Genomic DNA, 27,000 nt, shown 5'->3' with positions numbered 1-27,000 from the left:
TATTATATTAGTCCATGAGGGGATCCAAAATCCCAGTTCCTGCCCAGTTTCCCAATTTTTTAAATGTGGGGGTTAGTTTTCTTTTTTAAAAATTTCTTTATTGGGGGATTAATGGTTTACAGTCAATAGTAAAATACAATAGTTTATACATGTGTAATATTTCCAGCATAATAATTCAACCCCCGGGAGTCGGGCTGTAGCGCAGCGGGTTAAGCGCAGGTGGCGCAAAGCACAAGGACCGGCATAAGGATCCCAGTTCAAACCCCGGCTCCCCACCTGCAGGCGAGTCGCTTCACAGGCGGTGAAGCAGGTCTGCAGGTGTCTATCTTTCTCTCCTCCTCTCTGTCTTCCCCTCCTCTCTCCATTTCTCTCTGTCCTATCCAACAACGACAACAACAATAATAACTACAACAATAAAACAACAAGGGCAACAAAAGGTAATAAATAAATAAAATAAATATAAAAAAAAATAATTCAACCCCCACTAGATCCTCTATCATCATGTTTCAGGACGTGAACCCTCCCTCCCACACCCCCCCCCCCCCAGTATTTTACTTTGGTGCAATATACCAATACTTGGGGGGTAGTTTTAAAGGAGATTTCAGAGGAGGCGCCAGCTGTGAGTAGCATGTGATGAAGCGTGTGAGCTTGTGTGCACATAATTTGAGCTGTTCTGTGTTCTTGGATCCACCCACACTCACCCCCCTCCCCCATTCATCTCCACATGCTCCCGCCTCCCTCCTCTGCCCAGCCTCTCCCCAGACCAGCAGGCCTCAGGCCTCCCATGTACACTGTCCCTTCAGCTTGGGACACTCACTCCTTAGACCCTCCCAGGGTCGACCCTCCCCCCTCCCCATAGCCCCCACTTCCTTAGTGAGGCTTTTCCCAGGCACCTTCCATAACAAAACTACTGCAGGCTTTCTGTCAGAACATGGTAGTACCCTGACTCGAAGCTTGTGATAGCTTTGCTTTAAAGCTCATGTTTTGCGACCTCTGCTGATTGATGTGATGTTAACCCTTTGCACCTGATGCTGATGAATGTTGTGTTTGTGTCTGATGCTTATTCATGGCATGTGTGGAGGCTGTGAAACAGCTACAGAAAAGAAGCCAGAAGGGGAAACTAGCAAGCAGAAGTAGAGCTAGCATCCCCGTGGGCGCTCTGGCTCTGGCTCTGGCGCTGTGTACTTTTCTTGTGTGCCAAGGATCTCCTTGCCTAACTGAGCCATCATCCTCAGCCCAGCAAGCCTGCCCTTTGACATGACCCTTGGCCCTGACATCTGCCCTCTGTGCAGTTTTATTAGTTCAGTCCTTTTCCTCCCTCCCTCCCTTCTTCCCTTCCTTCCTTCTCTTTTCTCTATTTCTTTTGAATAGATAAATTATTAGGTAAGGGAGGAGAGAAAGAGAGACAGAGAGTGGAGAGAGAGAGGAGAGAGACATAGAGAGAGAGTGGAGAGAGAGAGAGAGAGGAGAGAGACACACAGAGAGAGAGAGACACCTGCAGCACTGATTCACAGCTTGTGAAGCTTCTCCCCTGCAGGTGGGGAATAAGGGCTTGAACCCAGGTCCTTGTATATTGCTAATGTGTGCATTCAACAGGTGTGCCAACACCCGGCCCCTATTTTATTACTACTACTTACTTTGTGTGTGCTGCAGCAGTGTCATTTGGAGAACAAGGTGCCTGACATATGGGTGACTGAGCCCCCTTCCACAAAAAGCAAGGTAGTTGTGTAGACTGAGCATTTCTCATGTCCTTCCACCAGACAGCGCCAGGACCATGCGACTTCACTACTACTCCATGCCCATTTTTTCCTTTAGAGGAAATGATGCATAGACAGGGAGAAACCACAACACAGAAACTGCCCCTGGTGCCATGACTCTCTTCATGTGGTGCTGAGGTTCAGGCTTGGACTACCAGGGAGGGTTATACTCTGACAACCCCCCCCCCCGCTCGATTTTGTTTAAATATTGCAGCCAAACATAAAGCTTACTCTTTTTTTGTTTTTTTTCTTTGTCACCAGAGTCAAAGGTTCACCCCTCTGGGTCAACTTTTTATTTTCAAATGGAAAAAAGAGAGACCGGGAGAGAGGGAAAGATACTACAACACTGAAGCTCCTCTAGTGTGGTGGTGGTGGTGATGGTGGTGGTGGGAGCTGGTCTTGAACCTGGGTCCTACACATAGCCAAGCAGGCACCCTCTCAGGTGAACTCTCCTGCCCACTCCATTTTAGCATAGTTTCTCAGGGCGCAGTTCTGGGGTGTAGTGTTGTCAAGCTTCACAGATGCTATTTGCTTCCTTTCTGAGCTTGAGGATCTGGCGTATGTTCATAGTGCACGGTGTTTATCTGCTCAACTGTCGGCAGGTGCCTGCTTTGCTTTCACTGTGACTTGTGTATACTGCCACTCTGAAGAAGGGTATACAAATCTCTGTTTGAGGGCTGTGGAGACAGCATAATGGTTATGCAAAGGCCTTTCAAGCCTGAGGCTTTGAGGTCTTAGGTTCAATCCCCAGCACCACCATAAGCCAACCTTTCAGAGCTGACAATTGTTTATCTCATGGGACTAAACTTTTGATAACTGTATTCAGACTTTATAGACCTAGCGTACACTTAGCCCTTGATGATAAGTGCTTATTTTGCCTTTTACCTGTTTCACCCTAATAAACCTTGTATTGTTTAAACCAGTTCCCAGCTCCCCGCAGTGAATCCTTTTAGGCGCAAGCAGCAGCCACCAGCACCCCCAACCTCTTTTTAAGCTAATTTACAACAAATGGTGCCTCAACCTGTTGCAATTTTTTTTTGTCCCACCCTATTTTAGTTGTTTGACTTTAATTTCACCCTACCCACTTTTTGCAGCACCACCTAGCCTCACACTGCTTTTTAATTTAGTTAATTAATTTTAAGATAAGGAAATAAACTCAGAAATGTTGAGTAACCGTGAAGATGACAGGCAGGCAGGAGGCTCAAATGCAGGACTGGTGGGGAGTCGGGCGGTAGCGCAGGGGGTTAGGTGCAGGTGGCAAAGTGCAAGGACCAGTGTAAGGATCCCGGTTAGAGTCTCCCCCCCCCCCCCACAGGGGAGTCGCTTCACAAGTGGTGAAGCAGGTCTGCAGGTGTGTCTTTCTCTCCTCCTCTCTGTCTTCCCCTCGTCTCTCCATTTCTCTCTATCCTATCCAACAACAGACGACATCAACAACAACAACAATATCTACAACAATAAAACAAGGGCAACAAAGGGGAATAAATAAATAAATAAATAAATAAAAATTTTAAATGCAGGACTGGTGAACAGTTCTAAATTGAAGATTTCTGTAGGAGCGTTGGAGTAACTGAGCGTATTTCCCTAGTTTTTTTTTTTTTCCAAGTTTCTACTCATTTAAAAATATTTATTGGATAGAGAAATTGAGATGGGACGGGGGCGGAGCTAGAGAGGGAAAGAGAAAGAGACCTGCAGCACTGCTTCACTGTTCATGAAGCTTCTTCCCTGTAGGTGGGGAGTGGGGGCTTGAACCCAGGTCCTTCTACATGGTAACTGTGGTTGCTCAGTCAGGTGTACCACCACCCGGCCTTTTCCCCCCTAGTTTATCAATGGAGGTGTGAAATGAGGGAAGAGTAAGTGGGACTGGCTATGCTCATTTGGGGGTGTTGGTGTCACTCTGCATCCTGTCACCCACTAAAACCAAAAGCTGGAAAACTATTAGGGCAGGAAGCAGAAAACTCCACCTGGGGGGTTTGGAATAGCAGCCCAGGAGACAAGGCCTAGCTTGCAGGGAAGTGGAGTCTCACTAGCCTGATATGCTAATTAGGCTCCCAGTCACAGTCCAATCGTTTCCATAGCATGCAAATGAGATGAGCTGCTCCCTCCAGGATTGGTGGAGTTTCAATCCGCCATCTTTATTACACTTTCTCCCTGCAGGTGGCCCCCTAGGTGCAGCAGCCTCTTGGTCATTGGGTGTTGGTGCCCATGGTTTGTGGAGAGGTGTCTGTGCAAAGAGCAGGTGAATCTTCCAGGTACTATTCCCACCACTGCTCCTGGCCAGGCCAGAGGCTCCGAGGGGGATATCCCCACTGGGATGTGGACTCAGGACAGGGATGGAACTTGGGGACCTCGAGCATGCAAGTCTGGAGCACTACCTGCCGCACACCTCCCCAGCCAGACAGGCGAGTGTCTTATCTGCAGTGTGTGTGCGGGATTAAATGTGCTGCCAGGTTTTCTTTTCATTATTATAGTTTGAAATAAAGGTCTGTGATACCTTCATTTCTATATTCTTCCATGACCTCTCCCCCAGGTTTTTTTATTTTATGCTTTTCAAGGTTTTTATAGTTCAAGATACACTTAATAACTTTCTGGTCTTATTTCTGGGAAGAATGCCATTGGGATTTTTAAAATATTCTTTTTTAAATAATATTTTTATTTATTATTGGATTATTAGAGACAGAAACTGAGAGGGGGAGGGGGAGGGAGAGAGGCAGAGAGATACCTGCAATACTGCTTCACCACTAATGAAGCTTTCCTCCTGGTGCGGTAGCACAGTGGGTTAAGTGCAGGTGGCGCAAAGCGCAAGGACCGGCGGAAGGATCCTGGTTCGAGCCCCCGGCTCCCCACCTGCAGCAAAGTCACTTCACAGTCAGTGAAGCAGGTCTGAGGTGTCTTTCTCTCCCCCTCTGTCTTCCCCTCCTCTCTCCATTTCTCTCTGTCCTAAAAAAAAGATTCAGCGAGGGGGCTTCTGTGTCATACCTCTGCACACCCAGATGGGTTCTAGTGCCCAGTCCTGGAACCCCACCAATCACTGCCTACTTCTTCACTGAATTTATCATTACCAGTCAGAACCTGACTAGAAATGAGTCATTTACATAATGGGCCCTTGCTTTATGTAAGCCCCACCCACTCTTCCCTACCTGAAGCTGAATACAAAGGCAGGTGAGGCTTAAACACCCTTTTCCTCTTCTCTTCCAGGGGTTTGGGCTGATACTGAGTTGGGGAGCCCAGTGCTTGCCTCATGTCCCTCTCTGGTGAGAAGTCCTGCCCAACGTTTTGAAAAGCTGGAGTTACAAAGAGCAGCACAAAGAGCCTTCTAGAGCTCTGGACCCTCAGGTAGGAGTCCTACCACTTCCCCTCAGGACACAGGTTTCCTTCCCTGCTCCGCCTAACCAAGGTCCCCATCTCTCATAAGAGACTTCTCAGGATGGAAGTTAAGTCTTATTTCCCTCCTTCACTGAGAAATCCAGAGTTCCTTTCTCATAGGTAGTGTGCTCTGAGGAAGCTGGCGAGTTAAGCACTGGCCATCAGACTACACAGCCTGTTAAGTTTAAAAAGGACTTGGCTTCACAGAATATACCCACTTAGGAAATCCCCAGAGGGGGTCCAGTGGTGATGCACAGGTTGAACACACACATTATGATGCGTAATGATCTGGGTTCAAGCCCCCAGTCCCCACCTACAGGGGGAAAGCTTCACAAGTGAAGCAGGGCTTGCAGGTGCCTTTCTCTCTCTTCCACTTCCCTCAATTTCTGTCTCTACCCAAAATAAGTATTTTTACAAGAAGGGGCTGGGAAATGGTACACCCAGCTTAGTGCACATTACCATGCACAAGGACCCGGGTTCAAACCCCTGCTCCCTACCTGCAGAGGGGGAGCTTCATGAGCAGTGAAGCAGGGCTGCATTCCATCTCCCCTCTCAATTTCTCTGTCCTACCAAATAAAATAAAACTACATTAATAAATAAAATGAATAAATGGCCACCAGGAGCAGTGGATTCGTTGTGTAGGCAGTGAGCCCCAGCAGTAACTCTAGTGGCAGAAAAAAAGAAGAAAAAAAAATCCAGGCTCTAGGCAGCATGCAGGCAGAACAGAAAAGCTTTGCTGTACCCAGGACTTTGTCCTTTTTATCCTGAAACAGTGACACATTCATCAGGGGGGCAGGTGGTGGCTCACCCTGTAGAGCACACATTATTATGTGGGAGGACCCAGATTCAAGCCTCCTGGTCCCCACCTGCAGGGAAAAGTTTCATGAGCAGTGTTGCAGATGTCTCTTCTCCCCCCCCCCCCATCCATATATATATTCTATAGGCTGAAGTTGCAGACTGTGGTGGAGTCTTGCAGGGTTTGAATCTTAGCAATAACCCCTGTGGTCAAAAACAAAACACTGAGCCAGGACCAAGAGGTGAAGTTCTCCTTTATTGTTGCAACTCTCACAGACATTAGCGTTCAGTTAAGGGAGATAGCACAGTAAGTACATCACAACCCCCAAAACGGTGCGGAGGAGGGGGGACGGGTAGGCCCAGGGGGGCCAGACTGTCAGAGGAGGTACATTCAGTGGGTGTGTGGCGTCGACATTCCGGGCTCACGTGTATATATCTTTTATTTATATATTTATTTATACTTTATATATAGAGATCATCGAGTTCCGTGTATACAAAGAATGCTATCATTACAAATACAATACTATCCTTCTCCCGGCACTTTGCAGCAGGCTGTGTGTGTCCACCCTATTTTCAGAACAGGAGTCCTGCACCCGCACTCTGGGGGCTGTGCCCACTGTGCAGGGAGCTGGCTCCCCACAGGGTCCCATGCTAAAACCGGGGAGGGAGCAGACAGACAAGAAATCCGAACCAACAAGTGGTCTTGTTGGGGGCGAGCAGCCACTTCTCAGAGGAGGTGGGCCTTGGTTGTAAACATTGGTAGCAGCCACACCACTGGGTCCAGAGACCCAAGAAGGGCTCATGGATGGGGGTGTGGGGAAGGGCCATGGGGGTGTTGGGAGCAACAGGGGAGGTAGTAGTTACTCTGGGGCTGAGGCCGGTGTGGAGCACAGACCCATCTGCAAAGACACGGCAGCCCCCAGAGCCCACTGTGGTGAGGGGGAAGGACTCTGGGAATTAGCCTCTGGGGATGGGGGCTTCTCTCAGGAACCCGAGGCTGATGACGGCTCCCTGAAAGGCCTGCGTTTGAGAAGTCAGGGTATGTTCTGGTGCATCCTGGCTGGGTATCTGTCCCCAAAGCAGAGTCAGCTGTGTGCCCTAGTGGAACAGCGAGTGTCTCTTCGCTGGAGGAGGTCTGGGAAGGCTGCCACATGCATATAGGCTGTTACAGGGCCCCTTACAGTACTCAACGTTAACTATATGCTGGGGGTGGGGGGAGGGATCAGCAAGCAGCAGCCCACCATGTCCACATGGCCTCCAAACACTCAGGGAGGTGAAGATCCTATCTCCTTTTTAACCCAGCGCAGGTTAACTCCCTCCATCCGGCAGGGGCCTGAGGAGGAAGAGCACGCTTCCATGGAGCCCAGCCACCCTGAACACGCAGGCAGGTGAAACAGATAGTCTTCTTCCTTAGCAGGGAATGTGCTCATTTTTCTGGGAGTGTGTAGCAGTCGACTGTGTCAACTCAGTTTCCAAGATTCTTTTTTTGTGCAATAGCAAAGTATATTCTCATCTCCCTCTGGGTAAACATCATTTAAATTATCAGTAGTTGGGAGGGTGCATGCCGCTGTGCTGGCTGAGTCACAGCCTCTGTGGGCAGGTGGTTACTCGGAGCCGACAGAAGGACACTTCCTTCCTGTGTGACTCTCTGTTTGGCTGCCATGGGAAGGGAAACTGAGTCTGGAGCTGGGTCCCAGGCTCCTTACACTTCTACTAGGTCTCCCCCGCTAGGCACTGGGCTTGAAAGACACGCAGGGGGCCTGACTCCCCTTGAGAAAGTGCTGTCTCCCCCCCCCCCCCCACTACCTATGCAGGAGCTGAGGGAAGTTAGAGCCTGAGGGTCAGGCTACAGGGCTCTGGGGGTTGGAAGTCCCTCCTCTTCCTAGTCATTCTCTCCCTCCCCCAACATCTATAGATACTTACTACCCACGTATGCTTGCCCGCATTCCTGTTTCCACAGACACAACATAGATATCCTGGATGCAGAGAACAGGGCTATATTAATTTTTACAAAATATATTCACTTCTCTTCCCCTGTCTCTACTGAGGTCATGAACAGAACAGAACAAAAACCAAGCCAAGCCACAACCCACCCAAACATGAAAAAAACAAAGTGCTCTTTGGACCAAGAGTATGTGAAGACTGGCTCAGAAGAGTCATATTACCAAAAATATCTGCACTCAGCTGAGACAGGCCCCAGGAAGGAGACACCTGGTGGAAACTCCCCATGCCAGCTGCAAACCCTCAGCCCACAAAGCAGGCAGAGGACATTTCTGGGGGACACCGAGGGTGCTTCCCCGGGGCCAGGAAGCAGACCAGGATGTGCCCAGATCTTTGTCTTTAAAGGGGAGCGTCCACCTTTCCCAGAGGCTGAGAGTGTGTGTGGGCAGAGCAAGACCACTGCCAGACACAGCACGGGGCTTCCTGGCCCTTGGGGGCTGACCTCTCCAGGAAAGGGACCGTCTTCCTCCCCCTTGAAGTGGGCTTTTCAGGGAACATTGTGCTTCACGTCATGGGGAGGAGGGGAAGATGATCAGCAAGTGAGGGGGGATATCTCTACTTCAGGAGACCAGCAGAAAGGGCTGAGCCCTCTGCAGCCTGTAATTGTCAGAGACAGCTACCTTCCTGTTCCTCGGTGATAAGGCCCCGACCAGAAAACAGAAGTGTGACGGAAAGCAAAAGGAGCTGTGGAGGTCAGCTCAGAAGCTCCAGGCTTGACAATGTGGACAGGGTGGCTGTGAACGGTCAGGAGGACTTGGGTGATGGCATTTAGGCACTGCTGAATCAGCTTCCTCCCTGCCCCGGGCAGCAGCTGCCCCCCTTGGAAGGTCCTGGGTGGAAACCTGGTGGGTGGGTGCTGGCTCAAGTGAGTGCAGATGGAACGTCCTTGGTGTTAGGAAAAAAAAAAAAACTGGGCAGAGACAGGGAGCAAAGAGGCCTTTGCAGCTGCCTTTCTTCCTGTGTGGGGCGAGTGCTGGGTGCGAGGGCGAGGCCTCAGTGGACACACGGACGCAGCACGAGAAACACAACCACAAGCGAGGGGGGTCCTCCATGCAGATGTGGGCGGCAACTCAGATGTACACGGGCTGCTCCTGTGCCGTCAGCAGTCTGTACATGGCGGCCGGCATGGTCTTCATGTGGATCTGCTGGCAGACAGGGTGACAAGTGACAGGTGCCACACTGACACCCACCCCCCACCACAGTGGCCAATAGGGAGAGAACCAGGGAAAGGTTATTCCCAAGCCAGAGATTCTAATTTTTTTTTCTTTGCTGCCAGAGTTGTCCCTGGGGCTCAGTGCTTACGTGCTTCCACTGCTCCTGGTGAGCTGTATTTTTTTTTAAATATTTATTTATTCATTCCATTTTGTTGCCCTTGTTTTATTGTTGTAGTTATTATTGTTATTGTTGTTGTCATTGTTGGATAGGACGGAGAGAAATGGAGAGAGGAGGGGAAGATAGAGAGGGGGAGAGAAAGACACCTGCAGACCTGCTTCACTGCCTGTGAAGTGACTCCCCTGCAGGTGGGGAGCCAGGGGCTCGAACCGGGATCCTTGTGCTTTGTGCCACCTGCACTTAACCCGCTGCGCTACCGCCCGACTACCGAGCTGTATTTTAAATAGAGATCACATGACGGCTTCACCACTCACCAAGCTCCCCCTGTGCAGGTTGTTCGAACCAGGGACCTTGCACATGGTAGATGGAGCCTGTGCTCTATCAGGTGAGCTATCCCTAGGGTTTGATTTTTTAAATATTTATTCTCTTTTGTTGCCCTTGTTTATTATTGTAGTTATTATTGATGTCATTGTTAGGACAGAGAGGAGGGGGAGAGAAAGATAGACACCTGCAGACCTGCTTCACCGCCTGTGAAGCAACTCCCATGCAGGTGGGGAGCCGGGGGCTCAAACCGGGATCTTTACACCGGTTCTTGTGCTTTGCAACACCTGTGCTTAACCTGCTGTGCTACTGCCTGCCTCCCTAGGGTTATTTTTTAATAAAAGAGTTTCACATCAGAGAGAGGGTCCAGAGCACCACTCTGGAGCCTCAAGCATGTAAGTGTGGCAGCTGAGTCACTTCCCAGCCACCTAAATGCTCTTGGTCTCTACAAAAAGGAGAGATTCTGAGAACAGAAGGCAATCAGGGCCTGGGAGCGAGAGCTCCATGGGTTAGGGCACAGGCTTTGCATAAAGCCCAAGAGGTCCCAGGTTCTGTCTGTGGAACCACCAGGAGCCAAAGAGGGCTCATGTCATTTTCTCTCACTGGGGCTCAGTGTCTGTGTGATGAATCCACTGCTCCCAGTACCCCCTTCTCCCCTTTTGTTGAGAGGACAGAAATTGAAAGGGCACCTGGAGACGCGTGCGGCACTGCTCATGAAGTTTTCCCCCTGCAGATGGGGGGCCTAGGGCTTGAACCCGGGTCCTTGTGCATGGCAATGTGTTTACTCAAGGCTATAAAGATGAAGACACCATAGCAGTGAAGCTTCCTTCAGTGAAGTGAATAGGTTTGAACCTGGGTTGTGCCCATGAGATGTCTTGCTGGTTCTGTAGATCAGATTAGTTTCTGAGATGTAGTTTTCTTTTCCAGGGAGAGTAGTTGGGAATGAGGAAAGCACACCCAGCAGTGACAGAGAGGGGCCTTGCTGAAGGGGGAAGGAAAGACTCAAGGTGACAGGCAGTGACCTGAGCTCTAGTGACTATCTTCACTGGTGTTCTCAGACCTGATGGTACACCCACTGAGTGCGTGTGCTGCCATGCACAAGGACCTGGCTTCAAGCCCCTGGGCCCCACCGGCAGGGGGAAATTTCACAAAGCAGTGCTGCAAGTCTCTCTCTCTCTCCATTTTCTCTGTCTATTAAATATGGCCAATGGGAGCAGTGGATTCACGGTGCCAGCACTGAGCCCCAGCAATAAGCCTGGTGGCAACAGACAAAACCCAAATGCACACCTGGCTGAAACTAAATTGCCTGAAGTCTCTGGAAAGTGTTTGGGGTTGGGCAGGGCCCTCCCTGGCCCCCCAGCCTACCTCCCCCACGGCGTTGGAGAGGATGTGGACGATCTTCTCGTGGGGTGTGGCAACCACGCTCTGCCCATTGATCTCGATGATGCGGTGCCCCACACGCACGCCGCCCCGCTCAGCGATACCTCCACGCATGAGGCTGCAGATCTGGCAGAGAGACCAGAGTCACCGCACGGCCTAGTCTGTCGTTTCTGAGACCCTTTTCATGAGATATCCCCCCACAGTGAGGCTGCTCCAGAGGCCTGAGTGGTCACATGCTCTGCAGGTAGGAACCAGGCCACAGGGACCCCCAGCACAGAAGGGGGGAGGATTTCAACTTTTGCTGAGGCTATTTCTAATGTTAAAATACACTGGGAGAGGTCAGGTATGGAACACCCAGTTAAGTTCAGATGTTACAGTGATCAAGGACCCAATTTTAAGCCCCCGGATCCCACTGTCAAGGGGGGAGGCAGATTTCAGGAATGGTGGAGCAGATCAGCAAGTGTCTCTTCCCCACCTGCCTCTGTTTCTATCTACTAAGTTATAATACTGTGAATAACATTATTTCTTCTGTCGTCACTAGGGCTTCGCAGAAACAGAAGGAAAACATAGCTCCCCCCAGTGTGGGAGGCACGGGCTCCCATCCTAATTTTTGTGAATGATGAAATAGCAGGCATACTATCCAGGTGAGCTACTGATATTTTGCTGGCTTGTTGACTAACATTTCTGAACTGAAAGCGAGGCTGGAGGATGAATACAAAAAATAGGATGGGGCCAGGTGGTGGTGCACCTGGCTAAGCACACGCATTACAGTGCACAAGGATCCAGGTTCAAGCCCCTGGTCCCCACCTGTAGGGGGGAAAGCTTCATGAGTGGTGAAGAAGGGCTGCATGTGTCTGTCTCTACCCAATAATAAATAGTATGTATTAAGAAATAAAATATAAAAAGAATTAAATATTCTTACATTTTAAAAAATCCATTATGTATAGTGACAGAAATTGGGAGGGGGGGGAGAGAGCCCTGCAGCCCTGCAGGTGGGGACCAGGGGCTTACACCTGGATCCTTGTGCACTACAATATATGTGCCTGAATATTTGCTAAGACAGAGAAATTACATGGACAGAGAGAGAGACATCTACAGCCCTGCACCACCACTTGTGAAGCTTTGCCCTTGTACGTGGGGGCTGGGGCTTGAACTTGGGTCCTTGCATATTGTAATGTGTGTGTTTAACTAAGTGTGCCATCACCTGGGCCCCCAGCCCAGCCCCCTTTCTCACATGTTCTTTGTCCCCCAGGATCCTAGGCTTGGGGAGCTGCAGGGTGGGGAAGGTTCCCAGCATGGATGGAAACTTCCTCCAGCCGAGGAGGAAAGTGTGCCTGCTCTTCCCCCTACCCCCAACTGGAGTCTTTCAGAGAGTGGGTGAACTTAGCACCGTGAATAATAAGTGACTCAAACCCAGGGCCCTATCTCCTGCAGGCTTCCAGCAGAGGGCGAGGAGGGACTTACGATCCCGTTCTGGACACTGAAGCCCAGCTGGTAGCGCAGGTCAGGCCTCCGGATGAGCACAGTCGTGACTGGAGGACAGCGCACGATGTTCAGCTTCACCCGGGACTGGTTCTTCAGGCCCTGGAAGAGGGGAATACACACACACAGGGATCACCAGCCGCCTGACTGGATGAGCCCAGGAGAGAAAACTCACCGCCTGCTGACATGTGGGGACGGACAGACTCCAGGGGGCTGTGCATGGGAGCTGGGAAAGGTGCTTTTTTAATTTTTTTTTTTATTGTTACCAGGGGCTCAGTACCTGAAAAGGACTCCATTCCTGGTGGCTACTTTTTCCTTTATTTGACAGGACAGAAATTAAGAAAGGAGGTTGCGAGACACCTGCAGTACTTGCCTCACGGCTACAGGTGGAGCAAGGGAGCTTGAATCCACACCTTTCTGCATGGTAGGTGACCTGTGTGCTTAACCAGGTGCGCCATCAGGAAAAATATTTTAATTTTAAGCCTGATAGCTGAGGGCTGTGTGGGGGGAGGCAGACCTGTTCTCCAAAAGACAAGCTCTAGTGATTTCTTTATCAAGCTCTCAGGTCCACAGCAGCTCTGTAACCTTTCCTGGTTTGTCTCTCCTGTCTTTGTTTCCCGGGGAGACAGAGCCAGGACCCCAATCCATGAAGGTGGAAAAACATGAGTGAGGGCCTGTTTGTGGCATGAGCACCTGGGCAGCAAGGCCCTTGGACCCAGGATGGGACTTGGCGCCCTCTGGTGTCTGAGCTTCCCTCACTGCATAGGGTCTCTACTGAGCTCCGGGCCTGCCCTCTCTGCCCTGAAGCATATGTAGGGCATAGACTAGGGTTCAAGCCCCTAGTCCCCACCTGCAGGGTGGGGGCAGGGGAGCTTCACAAGCAATGACAAAGGATTGCAGGTGTCTCTTCCTCCACTAAGTCTGTCTCTAGCCAATAAAAAACAAACCTGAGCCACTTCTGCACTCACTCAGGCTGCACCCAAGTTCTTCCTCAGGGACCACCACTGCCCATTGCGAGCTCTGTCCTACAAGGAGCCTGGCCGATAAAAGCACTAGCCCTGAACACCCCTTCACCCCGTGTGCTGGCCAGTGGTTCTTACTATGACCTGCGATGACCTTGAGAGACAGGGTTGACTGCAGTGTGTGTGCTGTAGTTCAGCTGGGAGAGCAGAGTTGGGGGACACCATCCTCGACTGAGGCTGCCAGCCTCTACTTGTCTAAGTGCTGGGGATGGAAGGATGACGCATCCTCCTCAGGCTGAAAGGCTATCACTGCTGCCTCTTCTACAGGGAGAAGCTGCATTGCCGCCATCTATCACCCCTTGGCCGGCCTCTAACATCTCTCCTGCCTGAGGTCAGGACATGGACTGGGCATGAGACTCATCTTATTTGAGGAGCTATAAGGTCAGGGCTGAGGGTACACAGCCCCCACCAGCTGTGTTTGAAGACTCAGCACAAGTGCAGCCTGCCTAAGTGGCAGAAGGGACCCACAACAGCTCCTGCCTTGTTGTTTTTGCCTCCAGGTTATACTACGAATCCACTGCTCTTGGCATTTTTTCCCCATTATCATTGTTGGATAGGACAGAGAGAAACTGAGAAAGACAGACACCTGCAGACCTCCTTCACCGCTTGTGAAGCAACCCCCCTGCAGGTTGGGAGCTGGGGACTAGAACCAGGATCCTTACTCGGATCCTTGCACTTGATACTATGTGCACTTAACCTAGTGTGCCACTATCCTGCTCCCTTTTTCTTTGTTTTGATAAATGAGAAGGCGAGACACCTACAACACTACTCTACCACTAATAGCCAATACCTGGGTATTAAACTATAAAATACATTGGTGAAAACATAGTTGAGACTTCAGGACTTTAACATCAAAGACACATTTGGAAATTCATCTCTATGGGCAAGTGCAGCGAAAGCAGGACTCATTAGATGGGCCTGCCCCAAATTAAAGAGCTTCTGGACCCCAGAAGAACATTATGCAAGGCTAAAAAGACAACCCAGCAGCTGGGAGAAGATAAGTGCACTTCCTACATCTCACTAGGAACTGGCATTTAACATCTGTAAAGAAATCATACAGCTCAACAAAACCCACCGACCCAATAGAGAAAAGCAGGGAAAGACGTACTGACTGTCCACAGACACGACTAAATTGCTCCACATCACTTCTTAGAAGTGCAAATTAAAACCCCACTGAGAGCCACTTCACCCTTGTGAGGATGGGAAGGAGGGTGGAGGGAATGCACAGAAGGTGAGAAATAACTTTAGGGGAAACACAAAGCAGGACTTGGATTGGGTTTGGTGTGCTTCACCAAAGTAGGGGCGGGGCAGGCGCTTTCAGGTCCTGGTGCATGATCGTGGAGAAAGACCTGGGCTAGGGGTGACAGGGTTTCGCAAAAAGCAGAATGTTTTACACATAAACCAACAACTGTAAATCATTAGTCCCCTAATAAAAATGAAAATGTCTATTAATCTTGTAAAAAAATTTTAAGAGACATCTTTTTTTCTGAAATTAAAAATAGGGGCCAGGGAGATAGCTCAGCCTCTTGAGAACACCAGCTTTCAGGCCAAGGTCACAGGTTCTACTCCGCCACAGCCAAACAGTGCTCGCTCTGGGTCCTCACTGTGGTACCACAGAGTAAATCTGTCTTAATGTGGAATTTAAAATGAACCTCCTTTAGCTGTCGGTGCTCAGACATCATGCATCTCAAGTGCCTCCCTTTTTTCATTTACTTACACCAGCTCAGTACCAATCACTTGCAGCTGGAGTCATAACACAGATTAGCATGCCTGAGGGACCAGAGGTCTGGGGTTCAGTCTCTGGAGCCACCGTAAGTCAGAGCTGAGCAGTGCTCAGAGCAAAAGGATAAAAACAAACGACAGAGTCACAACTTACTGACAATGGCTGTGCGGGGTGCACACTTAGTCTATGCCAGGGGAGCTTTAGTCCCTTTACTACACACTCTGCAGTCTCACAGCACGCCACCAGCAGTGTGTGGGAAATGGGAGGTAATGAGAACATGCTGACTGAAGCTGTCCTTTAGACAAAGCTCCCCACGGAAGTGTGGGCCTGTTAGCTGTGCCTGTGAGGGTCAGGAGAGCCTTGTGGAAAAGCTGGATCCCCCCCCCCCCCACCAGAAGTGTTTACCTTGCTCTGGCAGGCTCCTCCCTTCTGTGGGAACTGACTCTAGGTGCCTGATGTGCTGCAGGGGGAGGCTCAGAGATGCCCATTTGAAAGAAGCAGGCCATGCATCTACTCTGACTGGGCCTAATCACTGTCTTGAGTTGGGCCCCTTAACTTGCATAGCTGAGCTGCTGTTTCTCGTTTGAGGTGCCAATTAAACAAATGGTCACTCTGTCCCCATGACAACGGTGGAATGGTGCAGCAGATTAAAAAATATAGTGGGAGGGGAAGAGGTGGCCAGAGGGGAGAGAAACCAGGAGGATCACCATAGCAACGGGAAATCAGATCCATGATGATCCTACAGAGCTGGGCTCTTGATGAAAAAAAGGGGAAATTAATCAGGAGCACAGTGCATAGAGGTCATGGCATGGACAGACGGACAGAGTCGGCTCATGCTTGGCCTCCCGGTAATTATGCTTTAGGAGTTATGATGAGGAAATCAGGGTTAGGGAGGAGAGCCATTATAGTGACTTGATGCCCCATCGTTAAGACATCAAGACACAGATCCGTTCCTCAAAACTGGGACCCAAGGCTGCTGAAGTCACTGCCCGAGAGCTTGCTGACAATGCTGAACCCTGCAGCCCAGGAGGTAGCACAGTGGCTGAGGTGCTGGTCTTGCAAGCCTGAGGTCCTGCATGCTTCAGTGATGCTGTGTACCCCATTAACTATTACAAAATGGAAAATGCCACCCTGAGCCTGAGAACCTGCCTTTTTAGAGGACTCCTGGGTAATTTAGTTTTCTTAACCAGAGGAATAACCTGGGATTGAACCTGGGACCTCAGAGCCTTAGGCCTGAGAGTCTCCTTGCAAGATCGCAAAGCTTTATCAAGGGTGGGAACTGCTGTGTGAAACTCACCACAGGAGCACTGACACAACAGTGAGAGAGGTGATTCTACTGGGTCACCCTGAAGAAGCCTAAAACATTCTCCTGTGGAGGGAGGCCTGCTGGGGGGGGGGCAGGCTGCAGGGCGGTGTTGTCCACAGAATTCATCAACAGCAGCACCACCCACTAGGAGTCTTCATTGGTCTGGGCAATGCACCCTGAAGTCAGTGCTGAAAGCCCCCTCCCAGTCCATCTCCAGACCCAGACGCGCCCTAACCCAAGTTCTGGCATCATACCTGGGAGACCGGCTCTGCCACTGAGCAGCTGTGTGGCCTGGGGGAGCTCCATTACCTCTCTGTGCCCCAGTTCCCCACTCAGAACAGTGGGCTTGACAGCAGAGCCTGGCACATGGCAGCCGTCCCCAAGGGCTGAGACTGCTGGCTCAGAGTCTGGAGAACAGGCTGTCTTGAGTGTGTCTCCCCCCTGGCCCCTACACTCTGTGCCTCTCACATGGGAACAGGTACCAAGCAACCCACTAAGGGGTGTGCAAGGCTCTGTGAGCCTCGGTGTGACCCTGCCGACACTGGCACAGTCCTCCCAGGCCAGGCTTGGACCACGAAAGTCACCATCAACTCCAGCGCAAACTCCCAAAGGTTCCCTCCTTCCTGCCCTCCACCCAGCTCCTTTGTTTCAAGGAACACCTGACAAATCTGCTAAATGCCCCCCCCCCAGTATTCATGGTGTGTCACCTCTATGTGGCTACGAGGCCCCACTGAACCCTCTTAGTGGCAAATTATCTGCCCCCCAGCACGCATAATGTCCTTCTAGCATTTCCATAGTACAGCTTGGTCTAAAAGAGGGCCAATTAGACATGTCTGAATTATCATGTGTCTGCTAAGTTGATTCTTTAATCCTCTCTCTGATGTGTATTCAGCTAGAAGAAGAATTAATTTGAGTGTAAGATGTAACAAAAAAGATTAAATGAGGTCGAAGAGGACTATCTCTTTCTGGGTGTGATAACCTTATGAGCAATCAGAATCAAATACATTTCATTAAAAAATGAGGTATCCGGGCCCAGGTGATGGCGTACCTGGTTGAGCGCACATGTTACAATGTACAGGGACCCAGGTTTAAGCCCCGGTTCCCACCTGCAGGGGGAAAGCTTTGCAAGTAGTGAAGCAGGGCTGCATGTGTCTGTCTCCCTTCCTCCCTATCTCCCCCTTCCTCTTGACTTCTGGCTGTCTCTAGCCAATAAGTAAATAAAGATAATAAAAAATAAATGAGGCATCCATCTCTGTGTCTGGCACTCACACTCACCTTGGCTGCCCAGCCCCCACCTGCCTCAAGAATCCAGGTTCTTTCACAGCATGGGAGGACTGGGTGAAGCACTGCATTGAGTCCATTCCCAGCATCGTATGTGCCAGAACGATGCTCTAGTTCTCTCTCTCATTTGTGAATAAATTCTTTTTATTACCTCTTTTTAATGAGAGATAGAAATAGAGAGCAGAGCTCTGGTTGTTGGTGGTGCTGGGGAATGAACCTGGGACCTTAGAGCTTCAGGCATGAAAAGTCTTTAACAAAACCATTATGTTGTCTCCCCAGCCCATAAATAAATTTTCTTTTGCTCAGAAAGACTTACGTGAACACAGCCTCACTCACTACATTCCATGCCCTTGTGCTCTGCCTGGCAGGCTTTCAGGGATCCTGAAGGCACAAGGAGCCGAGAGTGAGGGCTTCATTGCCAAGAAGGAAATTCAGGTTCTGCCCTTCGGATATTCACCTTTTTCTTTCTAGTGGCTTTTGAGCTGCATGCCCAGGCCTGAGTGAGAGGGTGCACACAGCCTGCACCAGAGTTTTGTTTTTACAGAGTCAGCGTGTTGGGCCACACTGCACAGACCTGGGAGGTAGGGTAGGAGCAATAAGCTCCCGGGACCACAGACACGCTGTTCGCCCGTGCCTTTTGTGTTCACCTGCTCCCCAGTATATGCCACTTAACACTTGTGAGGGACCATGCTCACACTCGATGCCATTTCAGCCCCACAAGAGTAGCTGAGGTCCCCACTGCCCCGAGTACCTTGATGATGCTCTGGCAGGTGGACAGAGGTAGGCCCACCAGGCTGGTGCCATTGATGGACATGATCTGATCCCCGATGTTGAGCTTCCCCGACTTCTCTGCAGGGCCCCCATGCATCATGTTGGCTATGATCACAGTGGGCAAAATGGAGCCCCAGCCAGACTCCACAATCACCACACCCAGGATCTCTCCTTTTTGCTTCTCGATGAAAACCTGGGAGGAAGGGAAGAAGCACTTAGAGAGCCTGAGTCCACCACCATGTGGGGTGGTGACAGAAATCAAAGCATCTCTTCCTCAACATTTCTCGGGCTGGCAAAATACCTCAGTTGAATAGTGCTTTGCCACATGCGAGGACCCAGGTTCAAGCCTGGACACCACCACATTGAAGGAAGCTTTGGTGCTGTGGTGGCTTTCATTCTCCCTGCCCCTCTGCCTTCTCTGTGTCTGTCTAAAAGAAAAAAGGACGCTTCCCTCACAACTCCAGCCCTGTCCTCTTTCACAGCATCTGGAGCTCAGGCCCATATTCCTTATAATTCCTACATTTTACCCACAGCCTTGCTGGTCACCCAGCCCCACGCCTTGTCATTTCCTGCACTCCCCAGGGAGGGACAGGATGTAGTCATGGTAGTTTGTAACAGGTCCTGGAAATAGCTTTAGGATTCTATGCATATGCACAAGCTCCCCCAGCCCATGGAGCCTCACACATCCTCTCCAATGTTAAGACTCTTGAATGGAAAGTACATTACAGGGACATCTCTCTGCCAGCATAAGTGGAAGAAAAGGGGAAGAATGATGTGTAGGTCACTGCCAACAATAAGTGCCCTTGGGGAGACTACTTTGAACACCCTCCTTTCCTGTGGGTTTCAGGACAGAGGAGGGCAGAGCCTGAGCTCTGGCCACTGTGGCCTAGCAAGGTGTGCAGAGGTGTCACACCAAGGACAGAGACACTGAGGCATCCAGCAATGGATGTTTTAGGCACACGTGCACACGCACGCGCGCGCGCGTACACACGCACGCACACACACACACACACACACACACACACACACACACGCACGCACACTCAGATATACATGACAGGGAGGCTATTGGGATCCTTAACAGCCTGGGGGCCCTTCTGGCTGCAGCTCACAATGTCACCTTTCCCAGAGAAGGCCTTTAGCCAAAGGGGAGATACTCATTAGGGGTGAATTGGGCCACCCCTGCAAATTATTAGTTTTTCTGCTACCAGGGTTATTGGTGGTGCTCTGTGCCAGCAGTATAGTTCCTGGCAGCCATTTTTTCTTCGTTTTTGTTTTTGTTTTCCCTCTACTTTGTTTGATATCACAGAGAGAAATGGAGACACGGGGGGGTGGGGAGAGAAAGACACCTGCTTCACTGCTCCCGAAGATTCCCCCTGTAAGTGGGGGGTGGGGGTTCAAGCCCAGGTCCTTGCACGTGGTAATTGGTACACTCAACTGGGTGCACCACTGCCTGTCCCCCCCAAGTTATTTTACCTTCCCTATTTCAGCTGCTTTTCCCCTCTATCCCTCTGAAAGCTATCTCAGATACCACCTTCTTCCTGGGGGCTCCCGTCATGATTCCAAATGGATATATATTTTTTAATTTACTGGATAGAGACAAACAGAAAGAAACTGATAGAGAAGGTGGAAATAAAGTGGGAGAGAGAAAAAGAGATACCTGCAGACCCACTTCATGGCTCGTGAAGCTCCCCCCCTGCAGGTAGGAAGTGGGGCTTCAACCTGGGTTCTTGTCATGTGTGTGCTCTACTGGGTACACCACTGCCCAGCCCATATGCATTCCCTTACTGGATAGAAACAGAGAAGTTGGGGGGGGGGAGCTGATGGATAGGAAGAGAGAAAGAGATACCTACAGTGTCACCATTTATGAAACTTTCCCCTTGCAGGTGCGGAGCCCGGGGCTTGAACCCAGGTCCTTGTATATTGTAGCATATGTTCAACAAGATACCTGGCCCCTGATTATTCTGTCTTTTTTGCTCCCATGTGGTGTCTGGGCTCTAACCCAGCTCCTCACATAGGCAAGGCAGGCGCTCTACCACTGAGCAACCTCCCGGACCTGTCACAGCACAGCTTTGGAGTGTGAGAGGGGACTGGGGTGCCCAGCATCACCCTGCAATTGTGGGGAACATGTGTTAACTGCACAGGGTGACTCCGGCTGGGAATGGGTGGTCTCTGAAGCCGTAAGTGAGCAACCTAATGAGCCCCCCTACCCCAGAACTCACATCTTTGCAGTTCTCCGACTTGGAGAAGTGGATCAGGTCATCGTTGTACATGTCCTGGGTGTTGAGCAGGTCGCTGTACTCCTTCTGGCTGAGGTCCTCGGGGTTGATGCCGTTGGCCCGGAGGAACTCCTGGTAGGCCACGCTGAATGCCTGCCCGATGGACTGTGCGATCAGCTGCGCCTAGAGGGTGGGGTGGCGGGGCAGGGTCAGCAGCCAGCCCCCCACCCCACCCATCCCAGGCTGCAGCATTAGTGCTGGGCTTACCCCCAATGGAAGACATGCCCGAAGGAGTCCCAAGGGGAAGAAGGGTGCCCTGGGGAGCCCTGAGCCAGGTGGAGGTGACAAAGGGAGGCCTGGGAGGCAGCCTTTCCCCTGGCCTGCAGGACTTGTCTGGCTGAAGACTCCTCAATTTAGGGGCTCAGTGGTAGTGTACCCAGTTAAGCTCATACATTACCATGCTCAAGGACCTGGGTTCAAGCTCCCTTTTTCCTAGTGCCGGGGGGGGGGGGGGGCGGCTTTAAGAGTAGCGAAGCAGGTCTGTAGGTGTCTCTATCTCCCCATTCCTCTCAAATCCTCTCTGTCATATCAAGTATAATAGAAAGGAAAAAAATGTTTTATAATCAGGAAGCTAAAGGTAAGACTATATAGCAGATGAGATTTGCAGTCTCCATCTCGGAAAAGGCTAGTAGGTCTATTTCAAGGGGCCCGTGACTTCACTGATTTCTGCCTGAGTCCTGTAGCTAACCTGCAGGTGGACTAAAGATATTGTCTGAGGAGAGGGTGTCAGAGTTGGAAATAGGACTAGAAGCTGGGTCAGGGCAGAGAGTAGCTCTCAGAGAGTAGCTCGGAAAAGTATATAAATATATAGACATATATATATGTAAATATATGTATATAGTTTTTCCTCCAGGGTTATTGCTGGGCCTCAGTGCCTACACTACAAATCCACTGCTCCTGGATGCTACTTTTTCCTTTTTGTTGCCCTTGGTTTTTTATTCTTGCAGTTATTGTTGTTATTGATGTCACCATTGTTGGATAGAACAGAGAGAAATAGAGAGAGGAGGAAAGGATAGAAAGGGGGATAGAAAGATAGACACCTGCAGACCTGCTTCACCACCTGTGAAGCAACCCCCCCACAGGTGGGGATCAGGGGGCCAGAACTGGGATCCTTATGTCAGTTCTCGCGGTTCATGCCATGTGTGCTTAACCCGCTGTGCTACCGCCTGGCCCCCCTACAACCACTTTTTTGTGTAACCCTACATAGCCCCAAATGTCTGGGTGCCCAGCTGGCACCAGGCCTGACCACTCCCTGCTTAGGTGACACCACAGCCCCCCACCCCAGGGCATGCACTCTCCCCTCACTTGCCCCCATTTTTTGTCTCTGCTGAGACATCATCTTCCCCAGAGAGGGTCATGTGGATCCAGAGGCCTGGACAGCCTGTCCCTCATGCCCTGCGTTGTTTTCCCAGCTGAGCACTTGTCCCTATATTTATGCTGAGTACTTGGCCAGAGCCTCCCAATATCCTCTACCATGAGGCCTCATCTCCTGAGCCCAGCAGTCCCAGAACAGAGCAGAGCCTGGCACATGGTGCAGGTGGAGGACGAACTGGTGTCCTGTATGATCAACTGGACTGGTTCAGGGAGAGAGAGACAGAAGGAGACAGAGTAGAAAGAGACCAAGAGAAAGAGAAAAAGAAAGGGAGAGACAGAAGAGGATTACAGAGACAGAGAAACAATAAGTGAAAGAGGACAGAGAGAGAGGGAAAGACAGAGGGAGAAGCAGGAGAGTGAGAAAGAGACAGAGGCACACAGAGACAGAGAGGGAGACAGACAAACACAGAGAGACAGTGAGAGTAAGAGAAACAGAGACAGAAGCACACCGAGAGACAAACAGGGAGATAAAGAGAGATAGAGACAAAGAAATAGAGAGTGAAAAAGACAGAGAGAGAAGAGGCACAGAGACAGAAAGGGACAGAAGACAGAGATACAGATAAAGAGACAGTAAGAGAGAGAAATAGGTAGACACACAGAAAGAGGCAGAGAGACAACACGCATGTGGAGAAGCCCAGCCCACTTACATCCTCGGACTCGAACACATGGCAGACCATCTTGTACTGCCGCTTGCCATCCTGTGCAGGGTGCGAGGCCTCCACATTCTCCTGGGAGTTGGAGCGGGGCATGCGCCGGCGTGCCATCAGCACCACGATGTTGCCAATGTCAGCAATGTAGGAGATGGTTCTCAGCGGGTGGTCCATCATTGTCTCCTGGGGGCAGGAGGCCGTGAGTCCAGTCCAGGGTGCTGGACCTGGGGACTCGGTGCAGGCCTGGGGGTGGGGCCCTTACTGTGATAACCCAGGCTCCATTCCTGGGCTGGAGAGATATGAAAAGACTTTCCTGCCTGAGGCTGAGGCCCCAGGTTCAGTCTCCAGCACCACCATCAGCCAGAGCTGAGCAGTGCTCTGGTCTCTCTCCTTCTCCCTATATCTCTTCCATTAAAGTAAATAAATATTATATAATTTTTTAAAAAGAAAATTTTATTCATTCACCATGGTAGAGACAGTTTAAAAATAGATTAAAAAACAAATAAACAAACAAAAAAACACCCTATACCTGGAGCAGGGTGGTGGTGCACACAATTGAGCACATGCATTACCATGCACAAGGACCTGGGTTCAAGCCCCCAGCCCCTGCCTGCAGGAGGGAAGCTTCATGAGTGATGAAGCATGACTGCAGGTACTCCCCACCCCCAACTCTCTTTCCCTCCCTTCTCAATCTGTCTCTATCCAAGAAGGGGTGGGGGATGGTTTCTGGGATCTAGTGGGGGTGTACAGGTTTAAGTGCACATGCTAAAATGACCCAGTTCAAGTCCCTGGTCCATCCCTGCAGGGGTAAAACTTCATAAGTAGAGAAGCAGTGCTGCTGGTGTTTGTCTCTCTCCCCCTCTCTCTCTCACCTTCCCTCTCAATGTCTGATCAAATGAAATAAAACATTTAAATATGGCTGCTGAGACCACCAGGAGCTGTGGATTCTTGTGTAGACACTGAGCCCCATCAATAACCCTGGTGGCAACTAAAATGAAAATAAAACAAACTAGCAACAGAAAACCCTGCACACAGTGGTGGCATTTATTTCTGTGCCTGTGTGGTCTTAAACTACCTGAAATTTCACAGGCTCATTGTTCTAGTCCATGGCTCTCCTGACTCAAGTATATGAGAATCACAGGCCAACAGGGATCTATGGTTTACTCCTCTCTTCAATCTCTGAGAAACACTCCCCCCCCCACCCCTCCCCAAGCAGCAGGCTGGGCAGAGCTGTATGGAAGGCAGCAGCTGGTATAGCCACTGTGCCCACACAGTCCTGTGTCAGTTCATACCTGTGTGTCGGCGTTCAGCACTTTGATTCTCTGGGTGGAGATGAAGAGATCAACCTCAGTCATGGGCTGAGACTCGCCTTCGGGGGCCTGAGGAGAGACACGCACCGAGGAGAGGCTTACTCAATCGCACTGGGTCTGGGCTGGGGCGGAAGGCTTGCTCACACACAGGCACTCAGACCCCGTCACCAGAACCACCCTGCAAGTCTCCAAAATCAGACAGCCTGGGGTGGACATTGCCACTTAGAGCAGGGATTCCTGGGGGACAGCTCACAGCTCTAGGCCACAGGGGAGGCATGTGGGTGTGCCCCCACTAGAGAAGCAAATGTGGATTTTGGAGCCTGACAGCTTGGAGAAACAAGGGCTACTGGCTCATGGTCCCCAGGACCTTGGAAAAGGCACTGAGTGTTGGACCAGCTCAAGAGCCCTGTAGAGGGCAAAGCTTACAGCAGGTGCAAACACAGCCATGTGGATGCAGTTCTGGTAAGAGAGTCTTCATGTCACATACCACCACCACCACCGCCACCACCACAGCAACACAGAAGCAGTACGGATGCCCAAAGCCCCCTCCCCCGCCAGTTAAGAGCCACTACAACCCCAGGGGTAGCTTATTAGCACCTAGAAGCTCTGCCACCGAGTAAGCACATCAGTTGGGTTCACTAAGGACTTGGCGTGGTCACTAGCGAGTTTTCTTTTTTTGCATCCAGCAATCTGCCAATCCAGCAATAATGGACTATGATTGACAGGCCCAAGTCCCTGCCACATCAGTGTTCCTGCACACGCGTGTATGGCTCGTTTTGTGTCTCCAATCTGATCCCTGCTGTTCCTCGTTCCTCTGGATTGTGAAATGACATGATCAACAGAAAACAGCCACTTTAGGGCAACTGAGTTTTGAGAAAGTTGGCTTATGGGGCGGTTCGAAAAGAAATCTGAACAAAAACTTGCTGGATGCAGAAAACAAAAACACGAAATCATAAGAAGGCAAAACATAAACAGATGAAAAGAACAGGCATAACACCAAGCTGATGAAATTGTACTGCACCTTCTTCCTGCTTTTGGCTAATTTCTGGGCCATCTGCTTAGCATGGAACAAACAGAGACAGGAGAACAGTTAGAAAAGAATTTGCAGACTCAAAGTTGAAAAGGGAATTGTCAAAAGCAGTTTCAATCATGTTATGAGGCATTTTTTGTGGGAGGAGGACTAGCTTAAGAAAACCCCACTCTCTAAGAGCTTTCTTCATTCAGAATTCAGCAGGTACTTGGGCAATCGGGATGGAAAGGTATGGGGGGGGGGTTTAGCTGCAATTCATATTTTCAAGGAACCAGCTTTTGGTCCTGCTTATTTCCTTTCCCTCTTTTCTACTTCATTGGTTTCAGGTTCTATCTTTACTTCCTTCTAACTTTATTTGGGCTCAAATTATTACATCCTAGATTCTTGAGGCAAAATCGTAACTAAATTACAAGTGCTTTCAAAAGGTTTTCCTTTTCTGAAATATTTGAAACTACAAAACTCCCTCCAAGCACTGACGAGGTGTATTCTACCAAAATCTGACATGCTACAATTATCACTTCACTCAAAACATTTTCTGGTTTCCACTGAGATTCCTCTTTAAATCTTGGACTTTTTAGGACTATGTTTTTTTTTTTTTATTTTTTTTTATTTTAAAACACATTTGGGAATTTCCTAGTTATTTTCTGTTAAGAGATTTCTGAATCATTCCACTGTGCTCATAACATTCTTTGACTTCAGTCCTTTGAAATTTTCTGAGTCTTAGTTCTGTGGTCCAGTGCAGGATCACTGACTGACACTGGTGATTCTGCTATGTGTGAACTTCAAACAATACTTTCTAAAGTTGTTGGACTAGTGCCCTATTAAAGGCAATAATCAAGTGGTTAAGAATATTGTTCAATTCTTCGATATATTTTGCTGATTCTTTCTGAGCATTTGTTCCACCATTTGTTGAGGTGTGTGTTCAAATTTCTAGTTGTTACTATGGATTTGAACCTTTTGGTTCTGTGAGTATGGTCTTATATATATAGTTATGTTATAGATGCATACACATTTAAAGTAGTTAAGTCTTCTCTTGAACTGATTTTTGTTGTTGCTGTTACTAGTTAAGACCAGCTGCCTTAAATTTGTGTAGCATAAAGACAGAGGATACCTGACAAAGAAGGGATATAATGCTACCCCCCTTTGTCACAAGTCAAAACTAGTAAAGTTCACAAAAACAGTGACTCTGGGGCTGGACAGTCTAAAATGGATATCTGGTTCTATTATTTACCAGATGCAGGGCACTGAACATCTTTGTGTCTCAAGTTTCCTTATCTGTAAAACAAGGAGGATATTACTATCTACCTCACAGGGCTATTGTGAGGACCAAATAAATACAAAGCTCTGAGGGCAGTGCCCAGCACATTTTGGGCAGGCTGTGGGCTGCTCTCTGACTGGAACCCACCTCTCTGTGGCCTCAATGCTTTGGCTTTTGCTGGAGAGCCACTTTGTAGACACAGACCTTAAATGAGCAATGGAGAACCGATGGGCAGACCACAGACACTGTTGTGGTGATGGGTGGAGTGGAGAAGACCATGCACCTGCCCAGAGGACTCGCTCTCAGGACTCACCTGGCAGACACCCTCATCTGCTCTGAGTGGCGCCACTTGCACTCATGGCTGATGCGTGCTGTGTGCACTGACCCACCTCCCTCCAACACCCCCGTGGAAAAGCTGGCTGGTCAGTCATTCAGCTCACCTCCTGCCCAGGCAGACCGCCTCTCCCACATGGCCACCTCACAACTCTCAAAGGTGGGCATAATTCCCTCTGGGGGGTGGGGGTAGCACCCTTGGGGAAAGTCTACAGGCAGTGACGGTGTATTC

At 50.0% G+C, this 27,000-nt stretch overlaps 1 protein-coding gene and 1 long non-coding RNA gene across 8 annotated transcripts in view; one reads left to right on the top strand and one right to left on the bottom strand.

Annotated features, from left to right (window-relative positions):
• Nucleotides 1–6,151: 6,151 nt before the first annotated feature.
• The window catches only part of APBA1 (amyloid beta precursor protein binding family A member 1), a 467,998-nt gene continuing 447,149 nt past the window's right edge, over nt 6,152–27,000 (bottom strand). For 4 of the 7 annotated variants that reach the window (XM_060199719.1, XM_060199725.1, XM_060199720.1 and 1 more), the window contains 8 exons: nt 25,169–25,201; nt 24,130–24,216; nt 22,835–23,020; nt 20,757–20,936; nt 18,515–18,727; nt 12,414–12,533; nt 10,935–11,075; nt 6,152–9,061 (listed from right to left, as the gene is read on the bottom strand). In XM_060199719.1, coding sequence (XP_060055702.1) covers nt 8,987–9,061; nt 10,935–11,075; nt 12,414–12,533; nt 18,515–18,727; nt 20,757–20,936; nt 22,835–23,020; nt 24,130–24,216; nt 25,169–25,201 — 1,035 coding nt within the window. In that variant the 3' untranslated portion in view covers nt 6,152–8,986. The remainder of the gene's footprint in view (nt 9,062–10,934; nt 11,076–12,413; nt 12,534–18,514; nt 18,728–20,756; nt 20,937–22,834; nt 23,021–24,129; nt 24,217–25,168; nt 25,202–27,000) is intronic. The other 3 variants (XM_060199722.1, XM_060199723.1, XM_060199724.1) reach the window with 3 other exon arrangements.
• Nucleotides 11,069–13,398, top strand: LOC132540887 (uncharacterized). Its single transcript, XR_009552034.1, has 2 exons — nt 11,069–11,593; nt 12,384–13,398. It is a non-coding gene; the product is annotated as an uncharacterized LOC132540887 (long non-coding RNA).

Source organism: Erinaceus europaeus, chromosome 10 (genome assembly GCF_950295315.1).
Source record: "Erinaceus europaeus chromosome 10, mEriEur2.1, whole genome shotgun sequence".
Classification (NCBI taxonomy): Eukaryota; Metazoa; Chordata; class Mammalia; order Eulipotyphla; family Erinaceidae; genus Erinaceus; species Erinaceus europaeus.
The sequence above is the reverse complement of the archived record's forward strand: the minus strand, read 5'-3'. Positions and strand labels throughout refer to the sequence as shown.